Raw genomic sequence first — 20658 nt, forward strand, 5'->3', positions numbered from 1 at the left:
GACAAGCCAAAGTAACTAGCATCCTCTTTGCGCAACCCTTATGAAAGGGCAGAAGCCAGCAGCTCCCTGTAGTGTAGGCCTAGAGGAACAGTTGGAGCCATTCAGAGTAGTAAGTAGAGTTTGTAGTGAGACACAGTTCAGACAGAAGCAGTAACCCCGTGAGCTCTGTGGCCACGGGGGAATAACAAAACAGCAGCACAGCACTGTCACAGACTGACTGGGGCTTCAGTGTGATCAATACCCATTGAATGATCTTAGCCATGCAGCCATCTGTCAGACACCTGTCCACCAGAGGAGGCTGGTGGGAGGAGCTATAAAAGGACGGGCACATTGTAATGACTGGACTGGAACTGATGGACCAGAGTCAAACATACGGTTTCCTTATGTTTGTGTTTGATACCGTTACATTTACTCCATTCCTGCCATTACAATGAGCCCGTCCTCCAATAGCTCCTCCCACCAGCCTCCTCTGCTGTACACAGACTTTACAGGAGAGGATAAGAAGGGAGGGAAGGTAGTGCCTTCAGATTTCTATCACCTGAAGCGTTTAAAAAAAAAAAAAAATTGACAGACATAGGTTCAATTATTTGAATTCCATTTCGTTCGTTTTTTTTCTGTGAGCTCAATGCGCACATCGCACAGATTCTCTAGAGATAAATCAGATCCACCTGAACCTTGCGAAGTAGTAGGGAGTAATAGGCCAATATTCTACCTAGTTTAACCCATAAAATGTGGTAATTAACTACAATGACCATAATCCATTGCACATCTACTTGTCCGGTCTGTGTTTCTTTTACACCTGCTACTGAAGCGAGAAGAATGCGTGATGGTGAGGTGATATAGAGAGCAGCTGTTGCTTCGTGAGGTATCTCTACCTGAAAATACATGATCTAAGTGATTGATAGTTGGTATTCAGCAGTCATAAAAGTCTGCCTTATTTACTTTGAAGAACTACTAAAATAGTGATTTTGTCAGACAGCACAATCAGCAGCTCTATAGAGATTAGATGACTTGGAATGAAATAATAAAGTCATCAAATAAAACAAATGTAATATACACAACAACTAAAATATTTTATTAAAGTTAAGTAATGTGAATAAATTATGGTTAATAAGTGACAAGCAGTAATGGGCAGTCACTACCATCATGGGACTTGTATTAATTGTTTTATTCTGTGTTGTTACAGCACTCAACCCACATAATGCACAATGCATTTAATGTTGAAAAAATAATCTAAACCGAAATCAAAACAGTGATTATTTTTTTAGAATCGAACCGAAACCGAACCGACCTCAAAAAGCACTAATCATAAAGCACTAATCCCTCAGCACTACTTGTCGAGTTTGTGCATGTGTTTACATGGTTCTGTGCATGTGTTTACATGGTTCTGTTCTGTGCATGTGTTTACATGGTTCTGTGCATGTGTTTACATGGTTCTGTGCATGTGTTTACATGGTTCTGTGCATGTGTTTACATGGTTCTGTGCATGTGTTTACATAGTTCTGTGCATGTGTTTACATGGTTCTGTGCATGTGTTTACATGGTTCTGTGCATGCTTCAGGTGATAGAAATCTCATGGCACTGCCAGTGCTTTGAAAAATGTATGTATACAGAACAAAAAAATTAACGCAACACATAAAGTGTTGGTCCCGTGTTTCATGAGCTGAAATAAAAGATCCACGAAATGTTCCATACGCAGAAAAAGCTTATTTCTCACACATTTTGTGCACACATTTGTTTACATCCCTGTTAGTGAGCATTTCTCCTTTGCCAAGATAATCCATCCCCCTGACAGGTGTGGCATATCAAGAAGTTGATTAAACAGCATGATCATTACACAGGTGCACCTTGTGCTGGAGACAATAAAAGGCCACTCTAAAATGTGCAGTTTTGCCACACAACACAATGCCACAGATGTCTCAAGTTTTGAGGGAGCGTGCAATTGGCATGCTGACTGCAGGAATGTCCAACAGAGCTGTCGCCAGAGAATGTAATGTTCATTTCTCTACAATAAGCCACCTAGAGAATTTGGCAGTACGTCCAACCGGCCTCACAACCGCAGACCAAGTGCAACCACGCCAGCCCAGGACCTCCATATCCAGCTTCTTCACCTGTGGGATCGTCTGAGACCGGCCACCCGGACAGCTGATGAAACTGAGGAGTATTTCTGTCTGTAATAAAGCCCTTTTGTGGGGAAAAGCTCATTCTGATTGGCAGGGCCTGGCTCCCCAGTGGGTGGGCCTGGCTCACAAGTGGGTGGGCCTATTCCCTCACAGGCTGCTCATGGCTGTGCCCAATCATGTGAAATCCATAGATTAGGGCCTAATGACTTTTTCAATTGACTGATTTCCTTATATGAACTGTAACTCAGTAAAATCATTGAAATTGTTGCATATATTTTTGTTCAGTATAGTTATACTTTCCTGTGGGTATATTGTGTCACATTCCTACCGCCAAAACGACCAACTGCACAGACAACCGTTAAAGTAGTTTAAAATATAATTGTATTCAACATTCTGGCTTGTAGAGGTCGTGAGAGGAATCTTTGGTTCAAATTCTTATTTCTGCCCGACGTAGAATTCTACTCAATTCAACGTTGGGTTTCCAGGCAAATCATTATCATAATCCCAGGATGGCCCTTTTTTTTAACCTCATTGGTTTAAGGCATCATATTCTTTGAAGAAGAATACTATAGGGTTTTGAAAACTTGCGATTAAATTAGATCATATCTGAATTAGATAGGATGCAGCAGAGTTTCAGAATCTTATAATTTGTAAACTGATACAATTTCACTGGCGCGTTCTACCTTTGCTTGCAAAGTGGTCGACCGATGGACAATCAGAGCGACTTCTTTCTCTAGACATTCTGAAGGCGCAAAACTGTTTATGCAATCATCGTTTTTTCCCCAAGACTTCATAAATCGTATATAAACTTGTACATATATATTGACGGTGCTTCGCTGAGAGTTTTCCTGTGGAAAGAGGAGGCTGAGACAGTCGTAACCTCCACTCTTCAATGTTTCTCATCTCCAAGGTGACCGAGCAACTTCGGATCTGTGCGCGTGAGTGCGCATGTTTGAAAGAGAGCACATAAAGACTTACAGGCAGGTAAAGGCATGGAACATAAGACACCTGTAACTGTATTGACAGGAAAATGTTTTATAGATTTCACATCTGAATCAAAAACGTCATATTTCATTTATGAATAACTTTTTACCTGTAGGGTAGGCCTAGGCAGGCCTAATAACACTGTTCTCAGCCTGGTCTCATAGACTAGATGTAACATAGTAAATGTCAATCCGGGACACTAAAATTAGTATGATATGTTAAGTTTAGTAGTGTTAAATAAGACAGATGGTTACTTAAGTCAAAAACGAATGTAGGGTGGTTGGTCAGGATGGGTGTATAACGCAAACGTCTAGCAACCCAAAGAGAACTTTAGCATTTTAGCTAATTAGCAACTTTTCAACTACTTACTACTTTTTAGCTATTTTGCAACTACTTCCTCTAACCTTAACCCTTTTAGCTAACCCTAACTTTAACCCTTTTTTAACCTAACTCCTAAACTTAACCCTAACCCCTAGCTCTAGCTAACTTTAGCCAGCTACCTAACGTTAGCCATCTAGCTAGAAATCATAACATATCATACCTTTAGCAAATTTGTAACATATTGTACATTTTGCAAATTCGTAACATACAGTATAATACTAATTGTAATTCGTAATATACCATACGAAATGGGTGATGGACATCCACAAATTAATACATACCATATGAAACGTAACATATCATACTAAATGGAGTGTCTCCAATTAACATACAGAATAATACAAAAGGCTCTGAGACCAGGTTGCTGTGCTTGGCAGGCATGATCTATTCTGATGGGCTTCCACTAAGATGTATAGGCCCAGAGGGTTCATATAGCCTACGTTTTCCCCATCCCCTCTAGTAGGCCTATTGGTATTTTTCATAAAAGTCCATAACCCTGTCATTGTGCACAATTATTGCATTAAATATAATATACTCTTATTTCCACAGGGTGCTTGCTATGCATTGTACCAAGTGAACATAGGCTACAGCTTCCTGCCAAATGCACTAAAGTGACCTCTCTCCTCACTGCTGCTTGGAGAAGGAGAGACTGCTGCATTCTGGCTGGTATTATCTGCTCAGGTGAACTAAATCGAGTTGGAAGGCCATCAAATGAGCAGATGGGCACCACGTTTCCATCTAAGTGCACTTGGCAGCACTGACACAGTAATCTATCACAGTCAACAAACGTGAAAGCCATACTGCATAAAAAGCATGCATTTAGCAAGAAAAAACATTGTAGCCTTTCAATTGCAACCTTTGAAAATGAAATGTTTCCATATACAATATTATTTCCTGTGTGATTGTGTTCCTACACCCACTTAACGTATGCCCCTATACATCAGCACCTGTCAGTGTGTAGACTACAACACCTACAGAGATTATGTCAGCACCTGTCAGTGTGTAGACTACAACACCTACAGAGATGATGTCAGCATCTGTCAGTGTGTAGACTACAACACCTACAGAGACGATGTCAGCACCTGTCAGTGTGTAGACTACAACACCTACAGAGATGATGTCAGCACCTGTCAGTGTGTAGACTACAACACCTACAGAGACGATGTCAGCATCCTGTCAGTGTGTAGACTACAACACCTACAGAGACGATGTCAGCACCTGTCAGTGTGTAGACTACAACACCTACAGAGATGATGTCAGCACCTGTCAGTGTGTAGACTACAACACCTACAGAGATGATGTCAGCATCTGTCAGTGTGTAGACTACAACACCTACAGAGACGATGTCAGCACCTGTGAGTGTGTAGACTACAACACCTACAGAGATGATGTCAGCACCTGTCAGTGTGTAGACTACAACACCTACAGAGACGATGTCAGCACCTGTCAGTGTGTAGACTACAACACCTACAGAGATGATGTCAGCACCTGTCAGTGTGTAGACTACAACACCTACAGAGATGATGTCAGCACCTGTCAGTGTGTAGACTACAACACCTACAGAGACGATGTCAGCACCTGTCAGTGTGTAGACTACAACACCTACAGAGATGATGTCAGCACCTGTCAGTGTGTAGACTACAACACCTACAGAGATGATGTCAGCACCTGTCAGTGTGTAGACTACAACACCTACAGAGATGATGTCAGCTCCTGTCAGTGTGTAGACTACAACACCTACAGAGATGATGTCAGCACCTGTCAGTGTGTAGACTACAACACCTACAGAGATGCTGTCAGCACCTGTCAGTGTGTAGACTACAACACCTACAGAGATTATGTCAGCACCTGTCAGTGTGTAGACTACAACACCTACAGAGATGATGTCAGCACCTGTCAGTGTGTAGACTACAACACCTACAGAGATGATGCTGACGGTGGTCGGGAGAGGTTGTGTTTTCTCTAGCAGGAGGTAAGCTTGGCTTCTTATATGGTGTTGAGTAAAGCTTAAACCATGTATTTAGATTGTAGGTAGGTATTGTAGTTAGGTATTATAGGTAGTTTACTTAGGTAGTTATTGTAGGTTATTGTAGGTTATTGTAGGTAATTATTGTAGGTAAGTATTGTATTCGGCGGACCCCGGCGAAGCACGAGGCTAGCTAACCCACTACTTGGACCAACAAAGCTAGCTAGCTAGCGGGTAGCTACTGGTAACTTTTAGCAACTGTGGTTAGTTGTTTCCAATGTTATTTCACGCTTAAGAGTACCTGTAATTGAGCCAGCTAGCTACCTACCATTCAGCTGTTTTTCTAACCTCATTATCCGAGGCATTAACGTTAGGTGGTTGGTAGCTGCTGTACTTAATTACAGCTACTGATTGCAGTCTGCCACCCAGACAGCTGGCGTCGGGTAAGTTTGGCTTTATACATAGCTTGGGCTTTGTCGAGTAAGGCTTAAACTGTGTATTTAGATTGTAGTTAGGTATTATAGGTAGGCATCGTGGGCTGTATATTACTAGGTATTATAGGTAGGCATCGTGGGCTGTTGTGGGTAGTTGTTGTATGTAGTTATTGTAGGTTACTTTTGTATTCGGCGGTGCCGGGTGTAGCACGAAGCTAGCTAGCTAACTCACCTCCTGGACTAGTTGGAGTAGCTATTAGCAACGGTAGCAACTAAATACAATATCCTTTTAGCCAGCTACATTCGTTCGCAGCGACGCCGTTTTTCAAACAAAGTCAACACAGCAGCCATTGCTAGCTAGCCAACACTACCAGCTAGCTGTACTGTGGTAGCTAAATACAATATCTTTGTGCTAGCTAGCCAACGTTTAATTATTGCTGCGTTATGAAAGAACTAGACACGGACACGAATTATCTGTTTAGTGTGTTAACACACTATTGGTAGTTTGTTGTAACCAAGTATTGGTGCTAAACTGTGTGTTATTGGATGCTAGCATGCTAGTTAGCTATGGCGTCATAGTTAGCTAGCTGAATAAAGTAAGTTGAGTCTATTCCTTGAAACATTGAACCGCTGTAGTTTACAACAATTCTAATTTCTAAAGTGGAAGTTGGGAGAGTTTTATTCGGGTGGTTCAGTGAAACAATTATAGTTTCTGAGGTGGAAGTTGGGAGAGTTATATTTTTTTGGTAAGGGAGGCCCTGCTCTCTCCTTTCCCAGATGTTTAGTTCATTTCATTCCGATCTCCTCTGCATTATTGTAGCCATCTGCTACAGCCTGTCAACTATGCCTCTGCCTATCCCTGTTCTCTCCTCTCCGCACAGGCTACACAAACGCCTCACACCGCGTGGCTGCTGCCTCTCTAACCTGGTGGTCCCTGCACGCACCACACACCTGGAGTTCCAGGTCTCAGGCAGCCTCTGGAACTGCCGTTCTGCTGCCATCAAGGCTGACTTCATCCCAGCCTATGCTACCCTCCAGTCCCTCGACTTCCTGGCGCTGACGGAAACATGGATTACCACTGAAAACACTGCTACTCCTACTGCTCTCTCCTCGTCTGACCATGTGTTCTCGCATACCCCGAGAGCATCTGGTCAGAGGGGTGGTGGCACAGGAATCCTCATCTCTCCCAAGTGGTCATTCTCAATTTTTCCCCTAACCCATCTGTCTATCTCCTCATTTGAATTCCACGCTGTCACAGTCACTAGCCCATTTAAGCTTAATATCCTTGTCATCTATCGCCCTCCAGGTTCCCTTGGAGAGTTCATCAATGAGCTTGACGCCTTGATAAGTTCCTTTCCTGAGGATGGCTCACCCTTCACAGTTTTGGGGGATTTCAACCTCCCTACGTCTACATTTGACTCATTTCTCTCTGCCTCCTTCTTTCCACTCCTCTCCTCTTTTGACCTCACCCTCTCACCGTTCCCGCCTACTCACAAGGCAGGCAATACGCTTGACTTCATCTTTACTAGATGTTGCTCTTCTACTAATCTCACTGCAACTCCCCTCCATGTCTCCGACCACTACTTTGTATCCTTTTCTCTCTCGCTCTCCTCCAACACTACTCACTCTGCCCCTACACAGATGGTAACGCGCCGCCGCAACCTTCGCTCTCTCTCTCCCACTACTCTCTCCTCTTCCATCCTATCATCTCTTCCCTCTGCTCAATCCTTCTCCCTCCTATCTCCTGATTCTGTTTCCTCAACCCTCCTCTCCTCCCTTTCTGCATCCTTTGACTCCCTGTGTCCCCTATCCTCCCGGCCGGCTCGGTCCTCCCCTCCAGCTCCGTGGCTTGATGACTCATTGCGAGCTCACAGAACAGAGCTCCGGGCAGCTGAGCGGAAATGGAAGAAAACTAAACTCCCTGCCGACCTGGCATCTTTTCACTCCCTCCTCTCTACATTTTCTTCATCTGTTTCTGCTGCTAAGGCCACTTTCTACCACTCTAAATTCCAAGCATCTGCCTCTAACCCTAGGAAGCTCTTTGCCACATTCTCCTCACTGCTGAATCCTCCCCCCCACCCCCCCCCCCCTCCTCCCTCTCTGTGGATGACTTCGTCAACCACTTTGAAAAGAAGGTTGACGACATCCGATCCTCGTTTGTTAAGTCTAATGACACTGCTGGTCCTGCTCACACTGCCCTACCCTATGCTTTGACTTCTTTCTCCCCTCTCTCTCCAGATAAAATCTTGCGACTAGTGACTGCAGGCCGCCCAACAACCTGCCCGCTTGACCCCATCCCCTCCTCTCTTCTCCAGACCATCTCCGGTGACCTTCTCCCCTACCTCACCTCGCTGATCAACTCATCCTTGACCGCTGGCTATGTCCCTTCCGTCTTCAAGAGAGCGAGAGTTGCACCCCTTCTCAAAAAACCAACACTAGATCCCACTGATGTCAACAACTACAGACCAGTATCCCTTCTTTCTTTTCTTTCCAAAACTATTGAGCGTGCCGTCTTTAGCCAACTCTCTTGCTATCTCTCTCAGAATGACCTTCTTGATCCAAACCAGTCAGGTTTCAGGACTGGTCATTCAACTGAGACTGCTCTTCTCTGTGTCACGGAGGCTCTCCGCACTGCCAAAGCTAACTCTCTCTCCTCTGCTCTTGTCCTTCTAGACCTGTCTGCTGCCTTTGATACTGTGAACCATCAGATCCTCCTCTCCACCCTCTCCGAGCTGGGCATCTCCGGCGCGGCTCACTCCTGGATTGCGTCCTACCTGACCGGTCGCTCCTACCAAGTGGCGTGGCGAGAAGCTGTCTCCGCACCACGTGCTCTCACCACTGGTGTCCCCCAGGGCTCAGTTCTAGGCCCTCTCCTTTTCTCCCTATACACCAAGTAAATTGGCTCTGTCATATCCTCACATGGCCTCTCCTATCATTGCTACGCTGACGATACACAACTAATCTTCTCCTTTCCCCCTTCTGATAACCAGGTGGCGAATCGCATCTCTGCATGTCTGGCAGACATATCAGTATGGATGACGGATCACCACCTCAAGCTGAACCCTGGCAAGACGGAGCTGCTCTTCCTCCCGGGGAAGGACTGCCCGTTCCATGATCTCGCCATCACGGTTGACAACTCCGTTGTGTCCTCCTCCCAGAGTGCGAAGAGCCTTGGCGTGACCCTGGACAACACCCTGTCGTTCTCCGCTAACATCAAGGCGGTGACCCGATCCTGCAGGTTCATGCTCTACAACATTCGGAGAGTACGACCCTGCCGACAGGAAGCGGCACATGTCCTAATCCAGGCACTTGTCATCTCCCGTCTGGATTACTGCAACTCGCTGTTGGCTGGGCTCCCTGCCTGTGCCATTAAACCCCTACAACTCATCCAGAATGCCGCAGCCCGTCTGGTGTTCAACCTTCCCAAGTTCTCTCACGTCACCCCCCTCCTCCGCACACTCCACTGGCTTCCAGTTGAAGCTCGCATCCGTTACAAGACCATGGTGCTTGCCTATGGAGCAATGAGGGGAACGGCACCTCCGTACCTTCAGGCTCTGATCAGTCCCTACACCCAAACGAGGGCATTGTGTTCATCCACCTCTGGCCTGCTGGCTCCCCTTCCTCTGCGGAAGCATAGTTCCCGCTCAGCCCAGTCAAAACTGTTCGCTGCTCTGGCACCCCAATGGTGGAACAAGCTCCCTCACGACGCCAGGACAGCGGAGTCACTCACCACCTTCCGGAGACATTTGAAACCCCACCTCTTTAAGGAATACCTGGGATAGGATAAAGTAATCCTTCTATACCCCCCCCCCCCCCCCCCAAAAAAATAAATAAAAAAATTGTAAAGTGGTTAACCCACTGGCTATAGGGTGAATGCACCAATTTGTAAGTCGCTCTGGATAAGAGCGTCTGCTAAATGACGTAAATGTAAATGTAAATGTCAGCACCTGTCAGTGTGTAGACTACAACACCTACAGAGATGATGTCAGCACCTGTCAGTGTGTAGACTACAACACCTACAGAGTAGTGCGGAGCAATTAACCGACATTTTGGTCATTAATAAGAATATATGCAGACACTTTTAAAGCAACTTAGTCATGCATGCATACATTTCACGTAGGGCAGACCACAGCAGGAATTGGACCCACGACCCTTGGTGTTGAAAGCACCATGCTCTACCGACTGAGCCACACAGGATATGTATGTATCAATGTACCTACATACATTAACCTCTATCTAGCTCTATAATGTCATATTAATGATGTGCTTAGGCTATATATGTGTTATTAATGGTTTATATTATAGAGTTAGGCATAATGTAAAAATGTTACCTTTATGTAGACAAATGTAGAGTATGTAGGAATTAAAACAGTCAGTTCATGAAATCCTTAAGCAGAGGATTTATTTTGGTTATTTTGCTCAATAACATAAGTACAGGTGATAAAAAGGGGTTCCTTGTCCATAAACCACAAATCAACAGAAGAATACAAATAAAACAATTTTCTGTAAAGTTAAAATCCAAAAATACATGAACAATTATAACCTGTGATATTTCCCAGACATACACCACAAAAAAACATACATTGGCGATTATTACAATAATTCCCCAGCATTTCCGCAGAGAAATGCCAAATAATGTACAAAATCGACATCCTTGGAATAAGTCCCCAACAAACAGGCTGCTTGTAGGACTTGAGAGTGCTTCATCGTTAAAGACTCCACATTTTAGTCCCATTGAGGAGTCAGTTGTTTGTCCAGTGAACATCTCTCTCCTTGATAACCTCAGTGTGGTCTGCTAACAAAACTATACAGACAAGATGCAGGTTGTTTCCATCATCAAAGCAATGTACCATTTTGATTTATATAGGCCTATAGGTTTGTGTGTGTGTGTGTGTGTGTGTGTGTGTGTGAGAGTGGGTATAAGTAAGACAACAGACAATATGAAGGGACTGTGTAGATGATATGGCTTGTTGAACATTTCATCAGTAGAATGAATCATCACTCATCATAGAAGTCAGCTATTCTTCCACAGTTCTCTTAGCTCTCTATAAATTATACATATTTATTATAATAATAATAATTTGATGGGTGTTTATATTTGTCCTATTTCAAACATGTACAAGTGTGTATTAATACGCATGTGTAAATTGGAAATGTGTTTTTTGTATATCCCCTCTCCCTGAGACACTCAGAGAGTGGGGTCACAGACAGATTTTGATTACAGATCCATAACATGTTCTTGGTGATTGGGTATCCTAATATGATCACAGGTTGTGCTCCTACTTAAAATGTAACATTATGTGGAGAAAAATAGGCTATAGATTCATCAATATGAAAAAGGACCCATCATTATTGTGTGTGCATGGTGTCGCTTCAGGCCAATCTGATTGCAGGGTTTCAATTTGATTACGTTCTAACTGAGCTCTTAATTAATCAAGCTTAATTAATTGAGCTCTTAATTGCGATTGAGTGGTCAATTTAAGATTAGCTCTTTGTTCAATTCATCACCACACGTCAAGTTCGCAACTGATTTATCTTAATTCTTAATTAACTACAAACAAATAATCTTAATTGATAACTAATTTGTGTTCAAGAATGGTCTCAACAACTCAATAAATGTATCCCGCTGGCTTTAATCAAATAAAATGGTGTCAAAATGGTGTCAGCGTGAATCAAGATCTCCTCTGCAAACTGTTTTACCAATGACTCATTCCAAGCACTAGAATGTGGCAAACATAGAAATATAATTCCTAGTGGTGGCAAATGGATGGATTGGTTAGTCACAGACGAGCTGAGGGACCAGAGAGAGCCTCTGACCGTCTGGATCCAGCCAGCACACCCACACTGCTCTCAGATCTGTCAGGGCTCATCAGCCAGGGCTCATCAGCCAGGGCCCAGAGGGAAGCCCATGTAATTCTAGGCTGGGAGACTCATCCTCAAACCTCATAACCTTTCACTCAAACATACACATACACACACACACACACACACACACACACACACACACACACACAGACATACATAATGTACCGGCACATGCGCAGACGCATGCATGCGCGCACACGCACACGTGTTCACATATTAGTGCGCACACATACATGCACACACCCCCCGATATGGCTCTGTGAAGGCTTTCAGCTGTCATGTAGCTCAAGCTACTGAGAAAAACAACAACATTGTACCAACAGAGCAGAGCAGTACACAAAGAGGGGGGAAGAACCTCAGATGGTGAGGGAATGGGTGGAAAGAGAGTATGTGCTCAGACAGAGCAGATAAACAAATTAGACACGTAATGTATGTAGATGAGTCACCATTGAGGAGGAAGAGATGTGGCTGCTGTTCTCTATGCATGTTAAGCTGTTCTGCAACAAAGAAATGGTCTAGTCTGAAGGCAACCATGTCAGATCACTCCATAACAGAATCAGAGTCCGGAATTTTTTGGGGATCACGTGATGTCACCTGGAAAAACTCTGGACCTGTTATAGACTAGGCTATACACTCTTAGAAAAAAAGGTGCTATCTAGAACCTAAAAGGGTTGTTCGGCTGTTCCCATTGGAGAACCCTTTGAATAACCATTTTTGGGTCCAGGTAGAACCCATTTTGTCCCAGGTAGAACCCTTTTGGGTTTCATGTAGAACCCTTTCCACAGAGGGTTCTACATGGAACCAAAAAAGGGTTATCCTATGTGGACAGCCGAAGAACCCCTTTGGAACCCTTTTTTCTAAGAGTGTAGACTAGGCCCAGAGTTGTTCCTGGTCAGGTCACATGGTCAGGAAAAGCTTCCTGTCTCTGGCTGACTGAACTTAATCCTTAAGAGTCGAAGCCCATATTTTACCTTTTTTTTTTGCCACTAAACTTTTAACTGGTACCGGGCTACCTTCAGACGAGGCTTGTGAGGTTAATAGAGCAAAACAACCGACATGTTCGTGAGAGTCTCACCTTTCCATAGAGGGGTCATATTAGTGTGTAGCCCAAACTGTTTGGACGCTACAGACAGAAGTTGGCAGATCTGCGGTTCTGACGAGTCCCGTGACTCCATCGTGTTTGTGAGAGTCTCATCTTTCCATAGAGTGGTCATATAGAGTACCACAGTATGAGTCATAATACCTATAAAACCTAGCGGTCAAACAAGGAAATGGTTGCAATAGTTTCTCCACCAATTTTTCCCATAGGAGATTTTAGAAACACTTAAAACAAGGGCTTTGTTTTGTGTAGGCTTACCCTGGCGTGATGTTTTGATAACCGTGTAAATCTCTCTAGGACAAGGTGACTATTATCAATCTATTCGCCTGTATTTACCCCCCCCCCCCCCCCCAACAAAAAAGAAAAAAAAAAAAGAAATGTAATGTTAATTAGCTGCTAATGTGGCTGTCAAAGAACTACAAATGCCATGATGATCTGGACGAAACTGCCGAATCGAGGCAAAGGTAAGAATGTCTGGATTAACTATCTAATGTTAGCTAAATTTAGTAATTAATAAATTGGTTACATTTCTTTAAATTGACAATTCTGTGAACTGTCTTGTGCAAGTTTTAAATTGACATAATACCTGTTAGCAAAGGTGTCAGCTAAAGATGACGTGCAGGAGCTTGCAGTGATTTGTAGTCTTGCATGATGTCTACTTTGATGCTAATTAGCATTTTCGAATCTGAGAGTAAATAGAGCCGAATATATTGATAAAAATCACCTTGTCCAAGAGAGATTTATATGGTTATCAAAACGTCAAGCCAGTGTAAGTCTACATGAAACACAGCGCTTATTTAAAGTGTTTCTAAAATTCCCTATAGGAAAAATGAATGGTGGAAAAACGATTGGAACCATTTCCCTGTTTGACCGCTAGGTTGTATGGGTATTATGACACCTCCACTGTGGGGCTCTATTAGTTTGGAGGCCAAACCGTTTGGACGCTACAGACATTTTCGTGAGAAGACCGGGATGTCTCATGGTCTGACAAACACCGCTGTAGCTCGGCCACCTTCCACCGCAGATGCTCCGTCTTAAACAGACGGATTTTGATGAGGATTTGTTTATTATGCTAATTATATTTCCACGGGGGCGCGGACATAGCCTCTAGGGGGTCAATCTAGCTGCTAAATTCATTTGAATGGCAAAGTGGCAGACTTCACCTAATACCCAAACAAGAACCAGCTCTCTCTATCCAAACAACCAGATTTAGGACATTCCTCATTGTAAAATCACTGCGTCCCAAATGGCACCCTATACACTATATACCAACAGATCAGGGAATAGGGTGCCACTTGGGATGCAGTCTAATTGTTTTGCTCTGGTGCGAAGGTTGCTCCATCTGTTGTTATCCAAGGGGAGTGAAGCAAGTGTTACTAAAGACACTTTCATGGTTTAACTTCATTTTAAAATACTAATTCCTTTCTCTCAGAAAATAACAGGTGCAAACTTTGGACTGGTGCAAGTGCTTGGTAAATGTGGCCCTTTAGTTCCCTTCTTTTGGATTTAATTGAGAGTATGGATCACATCACAGGCATTGATTCGTTTCAAGATGGTTGACAGACAATATACTGTAATTAGATGGAAGAGGAGCCTTGACTATTACAACTGTAGAGCTCATGTTTTATTTAAACTATATTTTCGGTTGCATAGTTGGCACCTTTTATTCTATACAGTCAGATGATGATGTTAGTGTCTTGCTAATAACTTACCCAAACAGTGAATGTGCACTTCCACATAATCAGATTATAATTTTGTCGTGGATACATCTCTCCCAACTCCCAGTCTTTCCTTTTTGCACTATAAATAATTTGCGTTTGTAAATTATGGAAGGAAAAACTAAATCAGTTGCATGATGTAAATCTTTGTCCAATCTTGGCTGGACACTTAGCAAACAGACTTATGAACAAAATAGACATTTAACAGAAACATGAATGCAGTATGAACACCAATGAAAGGTCACTCATAGGTTTGACTGTAAATCTTAACTGGAGATGAAGTCAATTCAAAAGGTGAATATGTCAAGCACTGTTGAAAAAGAAACAACTTGAATCAATAGTCACGGGGTTGGGAGGGTACTGTCCGTTTTGTTCTTCACTAACTTCACTGGCGCTCATTTCCACATGAACAATAAGCATTTTACAGGCAGACTGAAAACATGTAGCCCTTCAACTGAGATGCACCTTGGTGGCCTCTGTTCTCTACATAGGTTTGTGTCTGTGTGAACGTATCGGTTGAAAAAAGCGCAATGTCTTAAACCGTTCCGAGGGGAAGGCCATTTGGAGACGGCACATTCTTCTACAGATTATTCCATAAGAAACTGAAATAATCTAACCGAACACCCCCAAAATTAAACTATTTTTGTGGTAAAATAAATAAAACGAGGTCCTCTGGAATATTTTTTATATACAATTTTACATAACCTCCCTGTTTCAAAAGTTCTCCTACTGAACATCGCCCTGGTTTTTGTCATTGCCTTTTATCAGAGACCGGTTTCTACAAGGCCAACCAGGTGTGATTGGCTACTCCCTAGCCAGTCAAAGACACTAGTTGATCAATTACAAACCAGGCAACACATAAACCAGCTGACATGGTGGCCCTCGAGGCCTGGAGTTGAACACTTTAACATCTTTAAACAGAATAAACCTTATACAGTATGTAGAGTGATTGTGTCAGACTCAAACACATCCGTCTTTTTTCTCTTTTTATTCAGTGAAAGATAAATCATTTGCGTTGATCATAAGCTTTATGCCTAGCTGCCTGATCAAGGCAAGACAATTTCTAGGGATGCATCGCCATGGTTTGGAAAACATAATAGTAGTAGTTTTGAATAAGAAAAAAATATGAGGTAAGAAGTTCTCTTTTTTATACATTTGTGGTGCCTCTTCTGCTATTGGCTCTACCGTTGAATGCACAGTGCTTCCTAAAACAGAAATTCTGCCTTGTTGTGAAGAGAACAACTGATCATGGCACAACAGCAAATCAAACTAGGAACCAGAAAGGGTTTCTTTACAATCCATATTATACAGACCAACACAAAGAAAAGCTGAGCAGGAATGGAAATGGACAACAAATAACAAACAATCTCCAAGAGATTGAGCCCGAAACACGTGTGTGTGTGAATCTGTTAGTGTGTGTGTGTGTGTGTGTGTGTATGTGTGTGTGTGTGCGTGTTTCACAGGCATCGGGCACAGCACAGTAGTGAGGCGCAGCCCCACACAATGACCTGACCTGCAGTCCCTGGTGCCTTTTATTACTATATTACAAAGCAAAAACAAAACAAGCATCACTCCTGCCTGATCCCATCTATGTTTCATAATGATCCAGGTGCTCTCAGTCTTCATTCCCTTTTCCCTTTCCTGTAGAGCAGCTGGTAGGTGCCTGGCCAGTTAAGGAACCTTCAGGGTCTGGGGTCCTACCCTCCCCTCTCTGGAACAGTGCACCTGTCTAAATCTCATGGATTCTATGGGTCATGGTGCTGGGGTTAAGGTTAGGGTGAAGATGGAAAGGCCAATGTAGCAGTCCACCCTCCCTCTTCCAAAGGGGACATGCTCATGCCCAGCCAGCTAGGATGTCATCTTAACCAACCTTCCCCCTCTACCCCCAATAGCTCCTTCCCTCCTACCTAACCATGGCTGAGGTGACTCTTGACCCAGGCCACACATGGGGGAGGCAGAGAGACAATGACCCCCTAAGCAGCCTCTTAATATACCCTTCCAGCTCCTCCAGAGGTTCATTGGCCCTAACTTCACCTCAAACCACCTCAGTGAAAAATGGTGGAAAGGAGAAAGCAACAACCCCAAAAAACACCAAATGGAAGAAAAAAAAAAACTGAAAAAGTAAGAAGCCAAAAATAGCAACGGTTGAGATGACAACGGTTTTATTTTCTCGCTGGGCAGGAAGGGTGAAGTGGAGTGCCTCCGAAAGGTGTGACGTCATAGTTACTGTCACCGTGGCAACATCGGGGGGTTTGGGGAAAGGACGGCTGTCGTTCTGTCTCATTGTCACCCCCCCCTATGGAGCGGACGTCTGTCTCCCGCGTCGCTCTCCAAAGTGCAACAACAACAACATAAAAATAACATGTTTTAAATAAGCAAAGGCAGAGAGGGAAAAAGAGCCTGAGTCAGTTCGACAGCGGCCATATTCGTCCATGTCTATTAATCTCAGTTAGTTCGTTATTCCGCGTTAACCGTCCCAGCTGCATATCGTCACACCGTCCGTCAGAGACATCCCATCCCTGCTTTCTGGCCAGTGTTTTTCTTTTTAGTCGTCCATTTTATTTTCCCTCCTTTTTCTTTATATCCTTTGTATGTTTTTCCTCAGCCACAGCTTAAAGTCCAGGTGGCGGAGCGGTAGCCGCAGTCAGCCAGGCAGACACACCTTGCCTGCGAACAGCAGTCCCACTATGGTGAAGAAGATGGAGAGGACAAAGAGCACGTAGGAGGAGCCCACCACCGTGTTGTTGGGCAGCTTGTATGGCTGGCCACCCACCTCGTTGATGTAGAAACCGATGGGAAAGATGAGCGCCGCCATACAGAACAGGATCACTGGGGGGGAGAGAGAGAGAGAATGTTATTAGACATGTTGGAGTTGTTTACTATTTCCTGTGGTGTTTGCTACAGTGGAGATGGCGCCAATTTCAATTAGGATGAACCCTGGGATGATTTGATGCTTGTGAACCAAATCTCCCTCTGGGATAATAAAGATTGACTTGATTTGTTAATTGATTGATTGAGTGACTGACTAATGAATTGATTAATTTAATGACTGAATCATCACTCTACATACTACTGCACAACATCAGACACACTACGCCTCAACCCTTTTACATAAATAGACCTTAGCTGTGGAGAAACACTCCAGTCTCACCACCGTGAATCTACCAAGGCCACGAACACACCAACCAGACCACGCAGGATTTCAGAAGAGCTCCAAACACGACAGGCAGACGGGACACTCTTCGGCACAGATTGAATTCAATTTTAGTAAAGGCCATTAGAGAGATAATGGGGCCTTTCAGTGGGCTTCCGAGCAGCAATTAAACACACTGGCCTCATGGTGAGCACAATAATCAGAGGGAGAGAGAGAGAGATGGAGGAATGGATGGAGAGGGAGGGATGGAGAGAGAGAGAGGAGAGAACATGTGTGTGTGTGTATGTGTGTGCGAAAGAGCAATAAGTGAGTTGGCGTTGTAACAAACTGAGGCACCTAAATGGATTCCGATGCACCCCGTTGAGGCAATTTCATAATCCACTCAGCTAGAGGGAGCAGAGACCAGGGAGCATCTCTCTCTCTTCAGACAGTCAGGGCAGCAGGCAGAGAGGGACTCAGGACCTGATCAAGAGACACAAACGCCAACTGAACACCCACACATGTACGCACAGCATTGATTCTGTGGGCTTTGAGTGCATCTGTCTATCTGAAGCAGCTAATGCTCTGAAAAGGCAGAGCCAAGGACTTACACATGCTCTATAAAACGTACTCAAAAGGTAGTATAAATATAGAGTTGAATTACTTTAAAAGCTAATTTAATATACTGTAACTTAATCACTTAGGCTAACGCTAATTCAGTGGACATGCTGTCGGTCTGCCGTAAAAGGACTTCTGCTCTCCTCTCTCCTACATGGTAGAGTATCCGTGTTCTCTCCATTTCAGCAGCCATAGAAGGGCCCTCCCATCACAAACACTGTCACATCATGAAGGGGCCGTATGAGACATGCCAGGAGCTATAGGAGAGACTGCAGACATGTTCCCCAGGCATGTCCTACTAAGCACTAGCTAGCTAATATACCAGAGCTAGCTAGCTAATATAACAATACAGAGAGCTAGCTATCTACTAGCTACTGTACAGTCTACTGAGAGCTAGCTAGCTACTGGCTAATGTACCATATATAAACAGATAGCTAGCTACTAGGCTAGCTACTGTAGAATATACTGAGAGATAGCTTCTGTACTATCTACTGAAAACTAGCTAAAGCTAGCAGAGAGCTTGACAGTCATTACAGACATATGGACCCTGATAATAGGCCACCACTGACTTACTGTGGCATCCTCTGTGTAGAAAAAAGCAACAAGTATCATTAGATAAAAAACCATGAAGTAAAAATAAATATATACTTCTGAAGAGACAAGCACTTGGCGTCCATTTTAAGACACCAATTACTGTGTTAGACTTCCTGCTGAGAGAAGTGAAAGAACGCTCTGATAATAAGTCACTGCTCTGGCACCCAATCCAACTGCATGTTAACATCAGAAGCCTCCTCCCTAAGTTTGAGTTATTCACTGTGTTAGCACAATCCGCCAACCCTGATGTTCTAGCGGTGTCTGAATCCTGGCTTACGAAGGCCACCAAAAATTCAGAAATTTCCATCCCCAACTACAACATTTTCCATCTATATAGAACTGCCAAAGGGGGTGGAGTTGCAATCTACTATAGAGATAGCCTGCAGAGCTCTATCATACTATCCAGGTCTGTGCCCAAACAGTTTGAGCTCCTACTTCTAAAAATCCACCTTTCCAGAAATAAGTCTCTCACTGTTGCCGCTTGCTACAGACCCCCCTCAGCCCCCAGCTGTGCCCTGGACACCATATGTGAATTGATTGCCCCCCATCTATCCTCAGAGTTCGTACTGCTTGGTGACCTAAACTGGGATATGCTTAACACCCCGGCCATCCTACAATCCAAACTAGATGCCCTCAATCTCCATACGTAAAAATGTAGGCACACATGACTAAGTCGCTTTGGATAAAAGCGTCTGCTAAATGGCATATTATTATTATTTTATTATTAATCTCACACAAATTATCAAGGAACCTACAAGGTACAACCCTAAATCCGTAAACATGGGCACCCTTATAGATATCATCCTGACTAACTTACCCTCTAAATACACCTCCGCTGTCTTCAACCAGAATCTCAGCGATCACTGCCTTATTGCCTGCGTCCGTAACGGGTCCGCTGTCAAACAACCACCCCTCATCACTGTCAAACGCTCCCTAAAACACTTTAGCGAGCAGGCCTTCCTAATTGACCTGGCCCAGGTATCCTGGATGGTATCGATCTCATTCCGTCAGTAGAGGATGCCTGGTTGTTCTTTAAAAGTGCTTTCCTCTCAATCTTAAATAAGCATGCCCCATTCAAAAAATTCAGAACTAAGAACAGATATAGCCCCTGGTTCTCCTCAGACTTGACTGCCCTTGACCAGCACAAAAACATCCTGTGGCGTACTGCATTAGCATCGAATAGCCCCCGCGATATGCAACTTTTCAGGGAAGTTAGGAGCCAATATACACAAGCAGTTAGGAAAGCAAAGGCTAGCTTTTTCAAACAGAAATTTGCATCCTGTAGCACTAACTCCAAAAGGTTTTGGGACACTGTAAAGTCCATGGAGAATAAGAGCACCTCCTCCCAGCTGCCTACTGCACTGAGGCTAGGAAACACTATCACCACCGATAAATCTACAATAATCGAGAATTTCAACAAGCATTTTGCTACGGCTGGCCATGCTTTCCACCTGGCTACCACTACCCCGGTCACCAGCTCTGCACCCTCCACTGCAACTTGCTTCTCCTTCACACAAATTCAGACAGCTGATGTTCTGAAAGAGCTGCAAAATCTGGACCCCTACAAATCATCTGGGCTAGACAATCTGGACCCTTTCTTTCTAAAATTAGCTGCCGAAATTGTCGCAACCCCTATTACTAGCCTGTTCAACCTCTCTTTCGTAACGTCTGAGATCCCCAGAGATTGGAAAGCTGCCGCAGTCATCCCCCTCTTCAAAGGGGGTGACACTCTAGATCCAAACT

General features: G+C 43.9%; 1 protein-coding gene across 1 annotated transcript in view; it reads right to left on the reverse strand.

Moving 5' to 3' along the window:
- Window positions 1-15562: 15562 nt before the first annotated feature.
- LOC311103776 (modulator of smoothened protein) overlaps window positions 15563-20658 on the reverse strand; it is a 31882-nt gene continuing 26786 nt past the window's right edge. Inside the window, exon 3 of the mRNA XM_084145428.1 lies at window positions 15563-17399. Coding sequence (XP_084001554.1) covers window positions 17215-17399 — 185 coding nt within the window. The 3' untranslated portion in view covers window positions 15563-17214. The remainder of the gene's footprint in view (window positions 17400-20658) is intronic.

Source organism: Coregonus lavaretus, assembly GCF_964263955.1.
Source record: "Coregonus lavaretus genome assembly, chromosome: 28".
NCBI classification, from domain to species: domain Eukaryota; kingdom Metazoa; phylum Chordata; class Actinopteri; order Salmoniformes; family Salmonidae; genus Coregonus; species Coregonus lavaretus.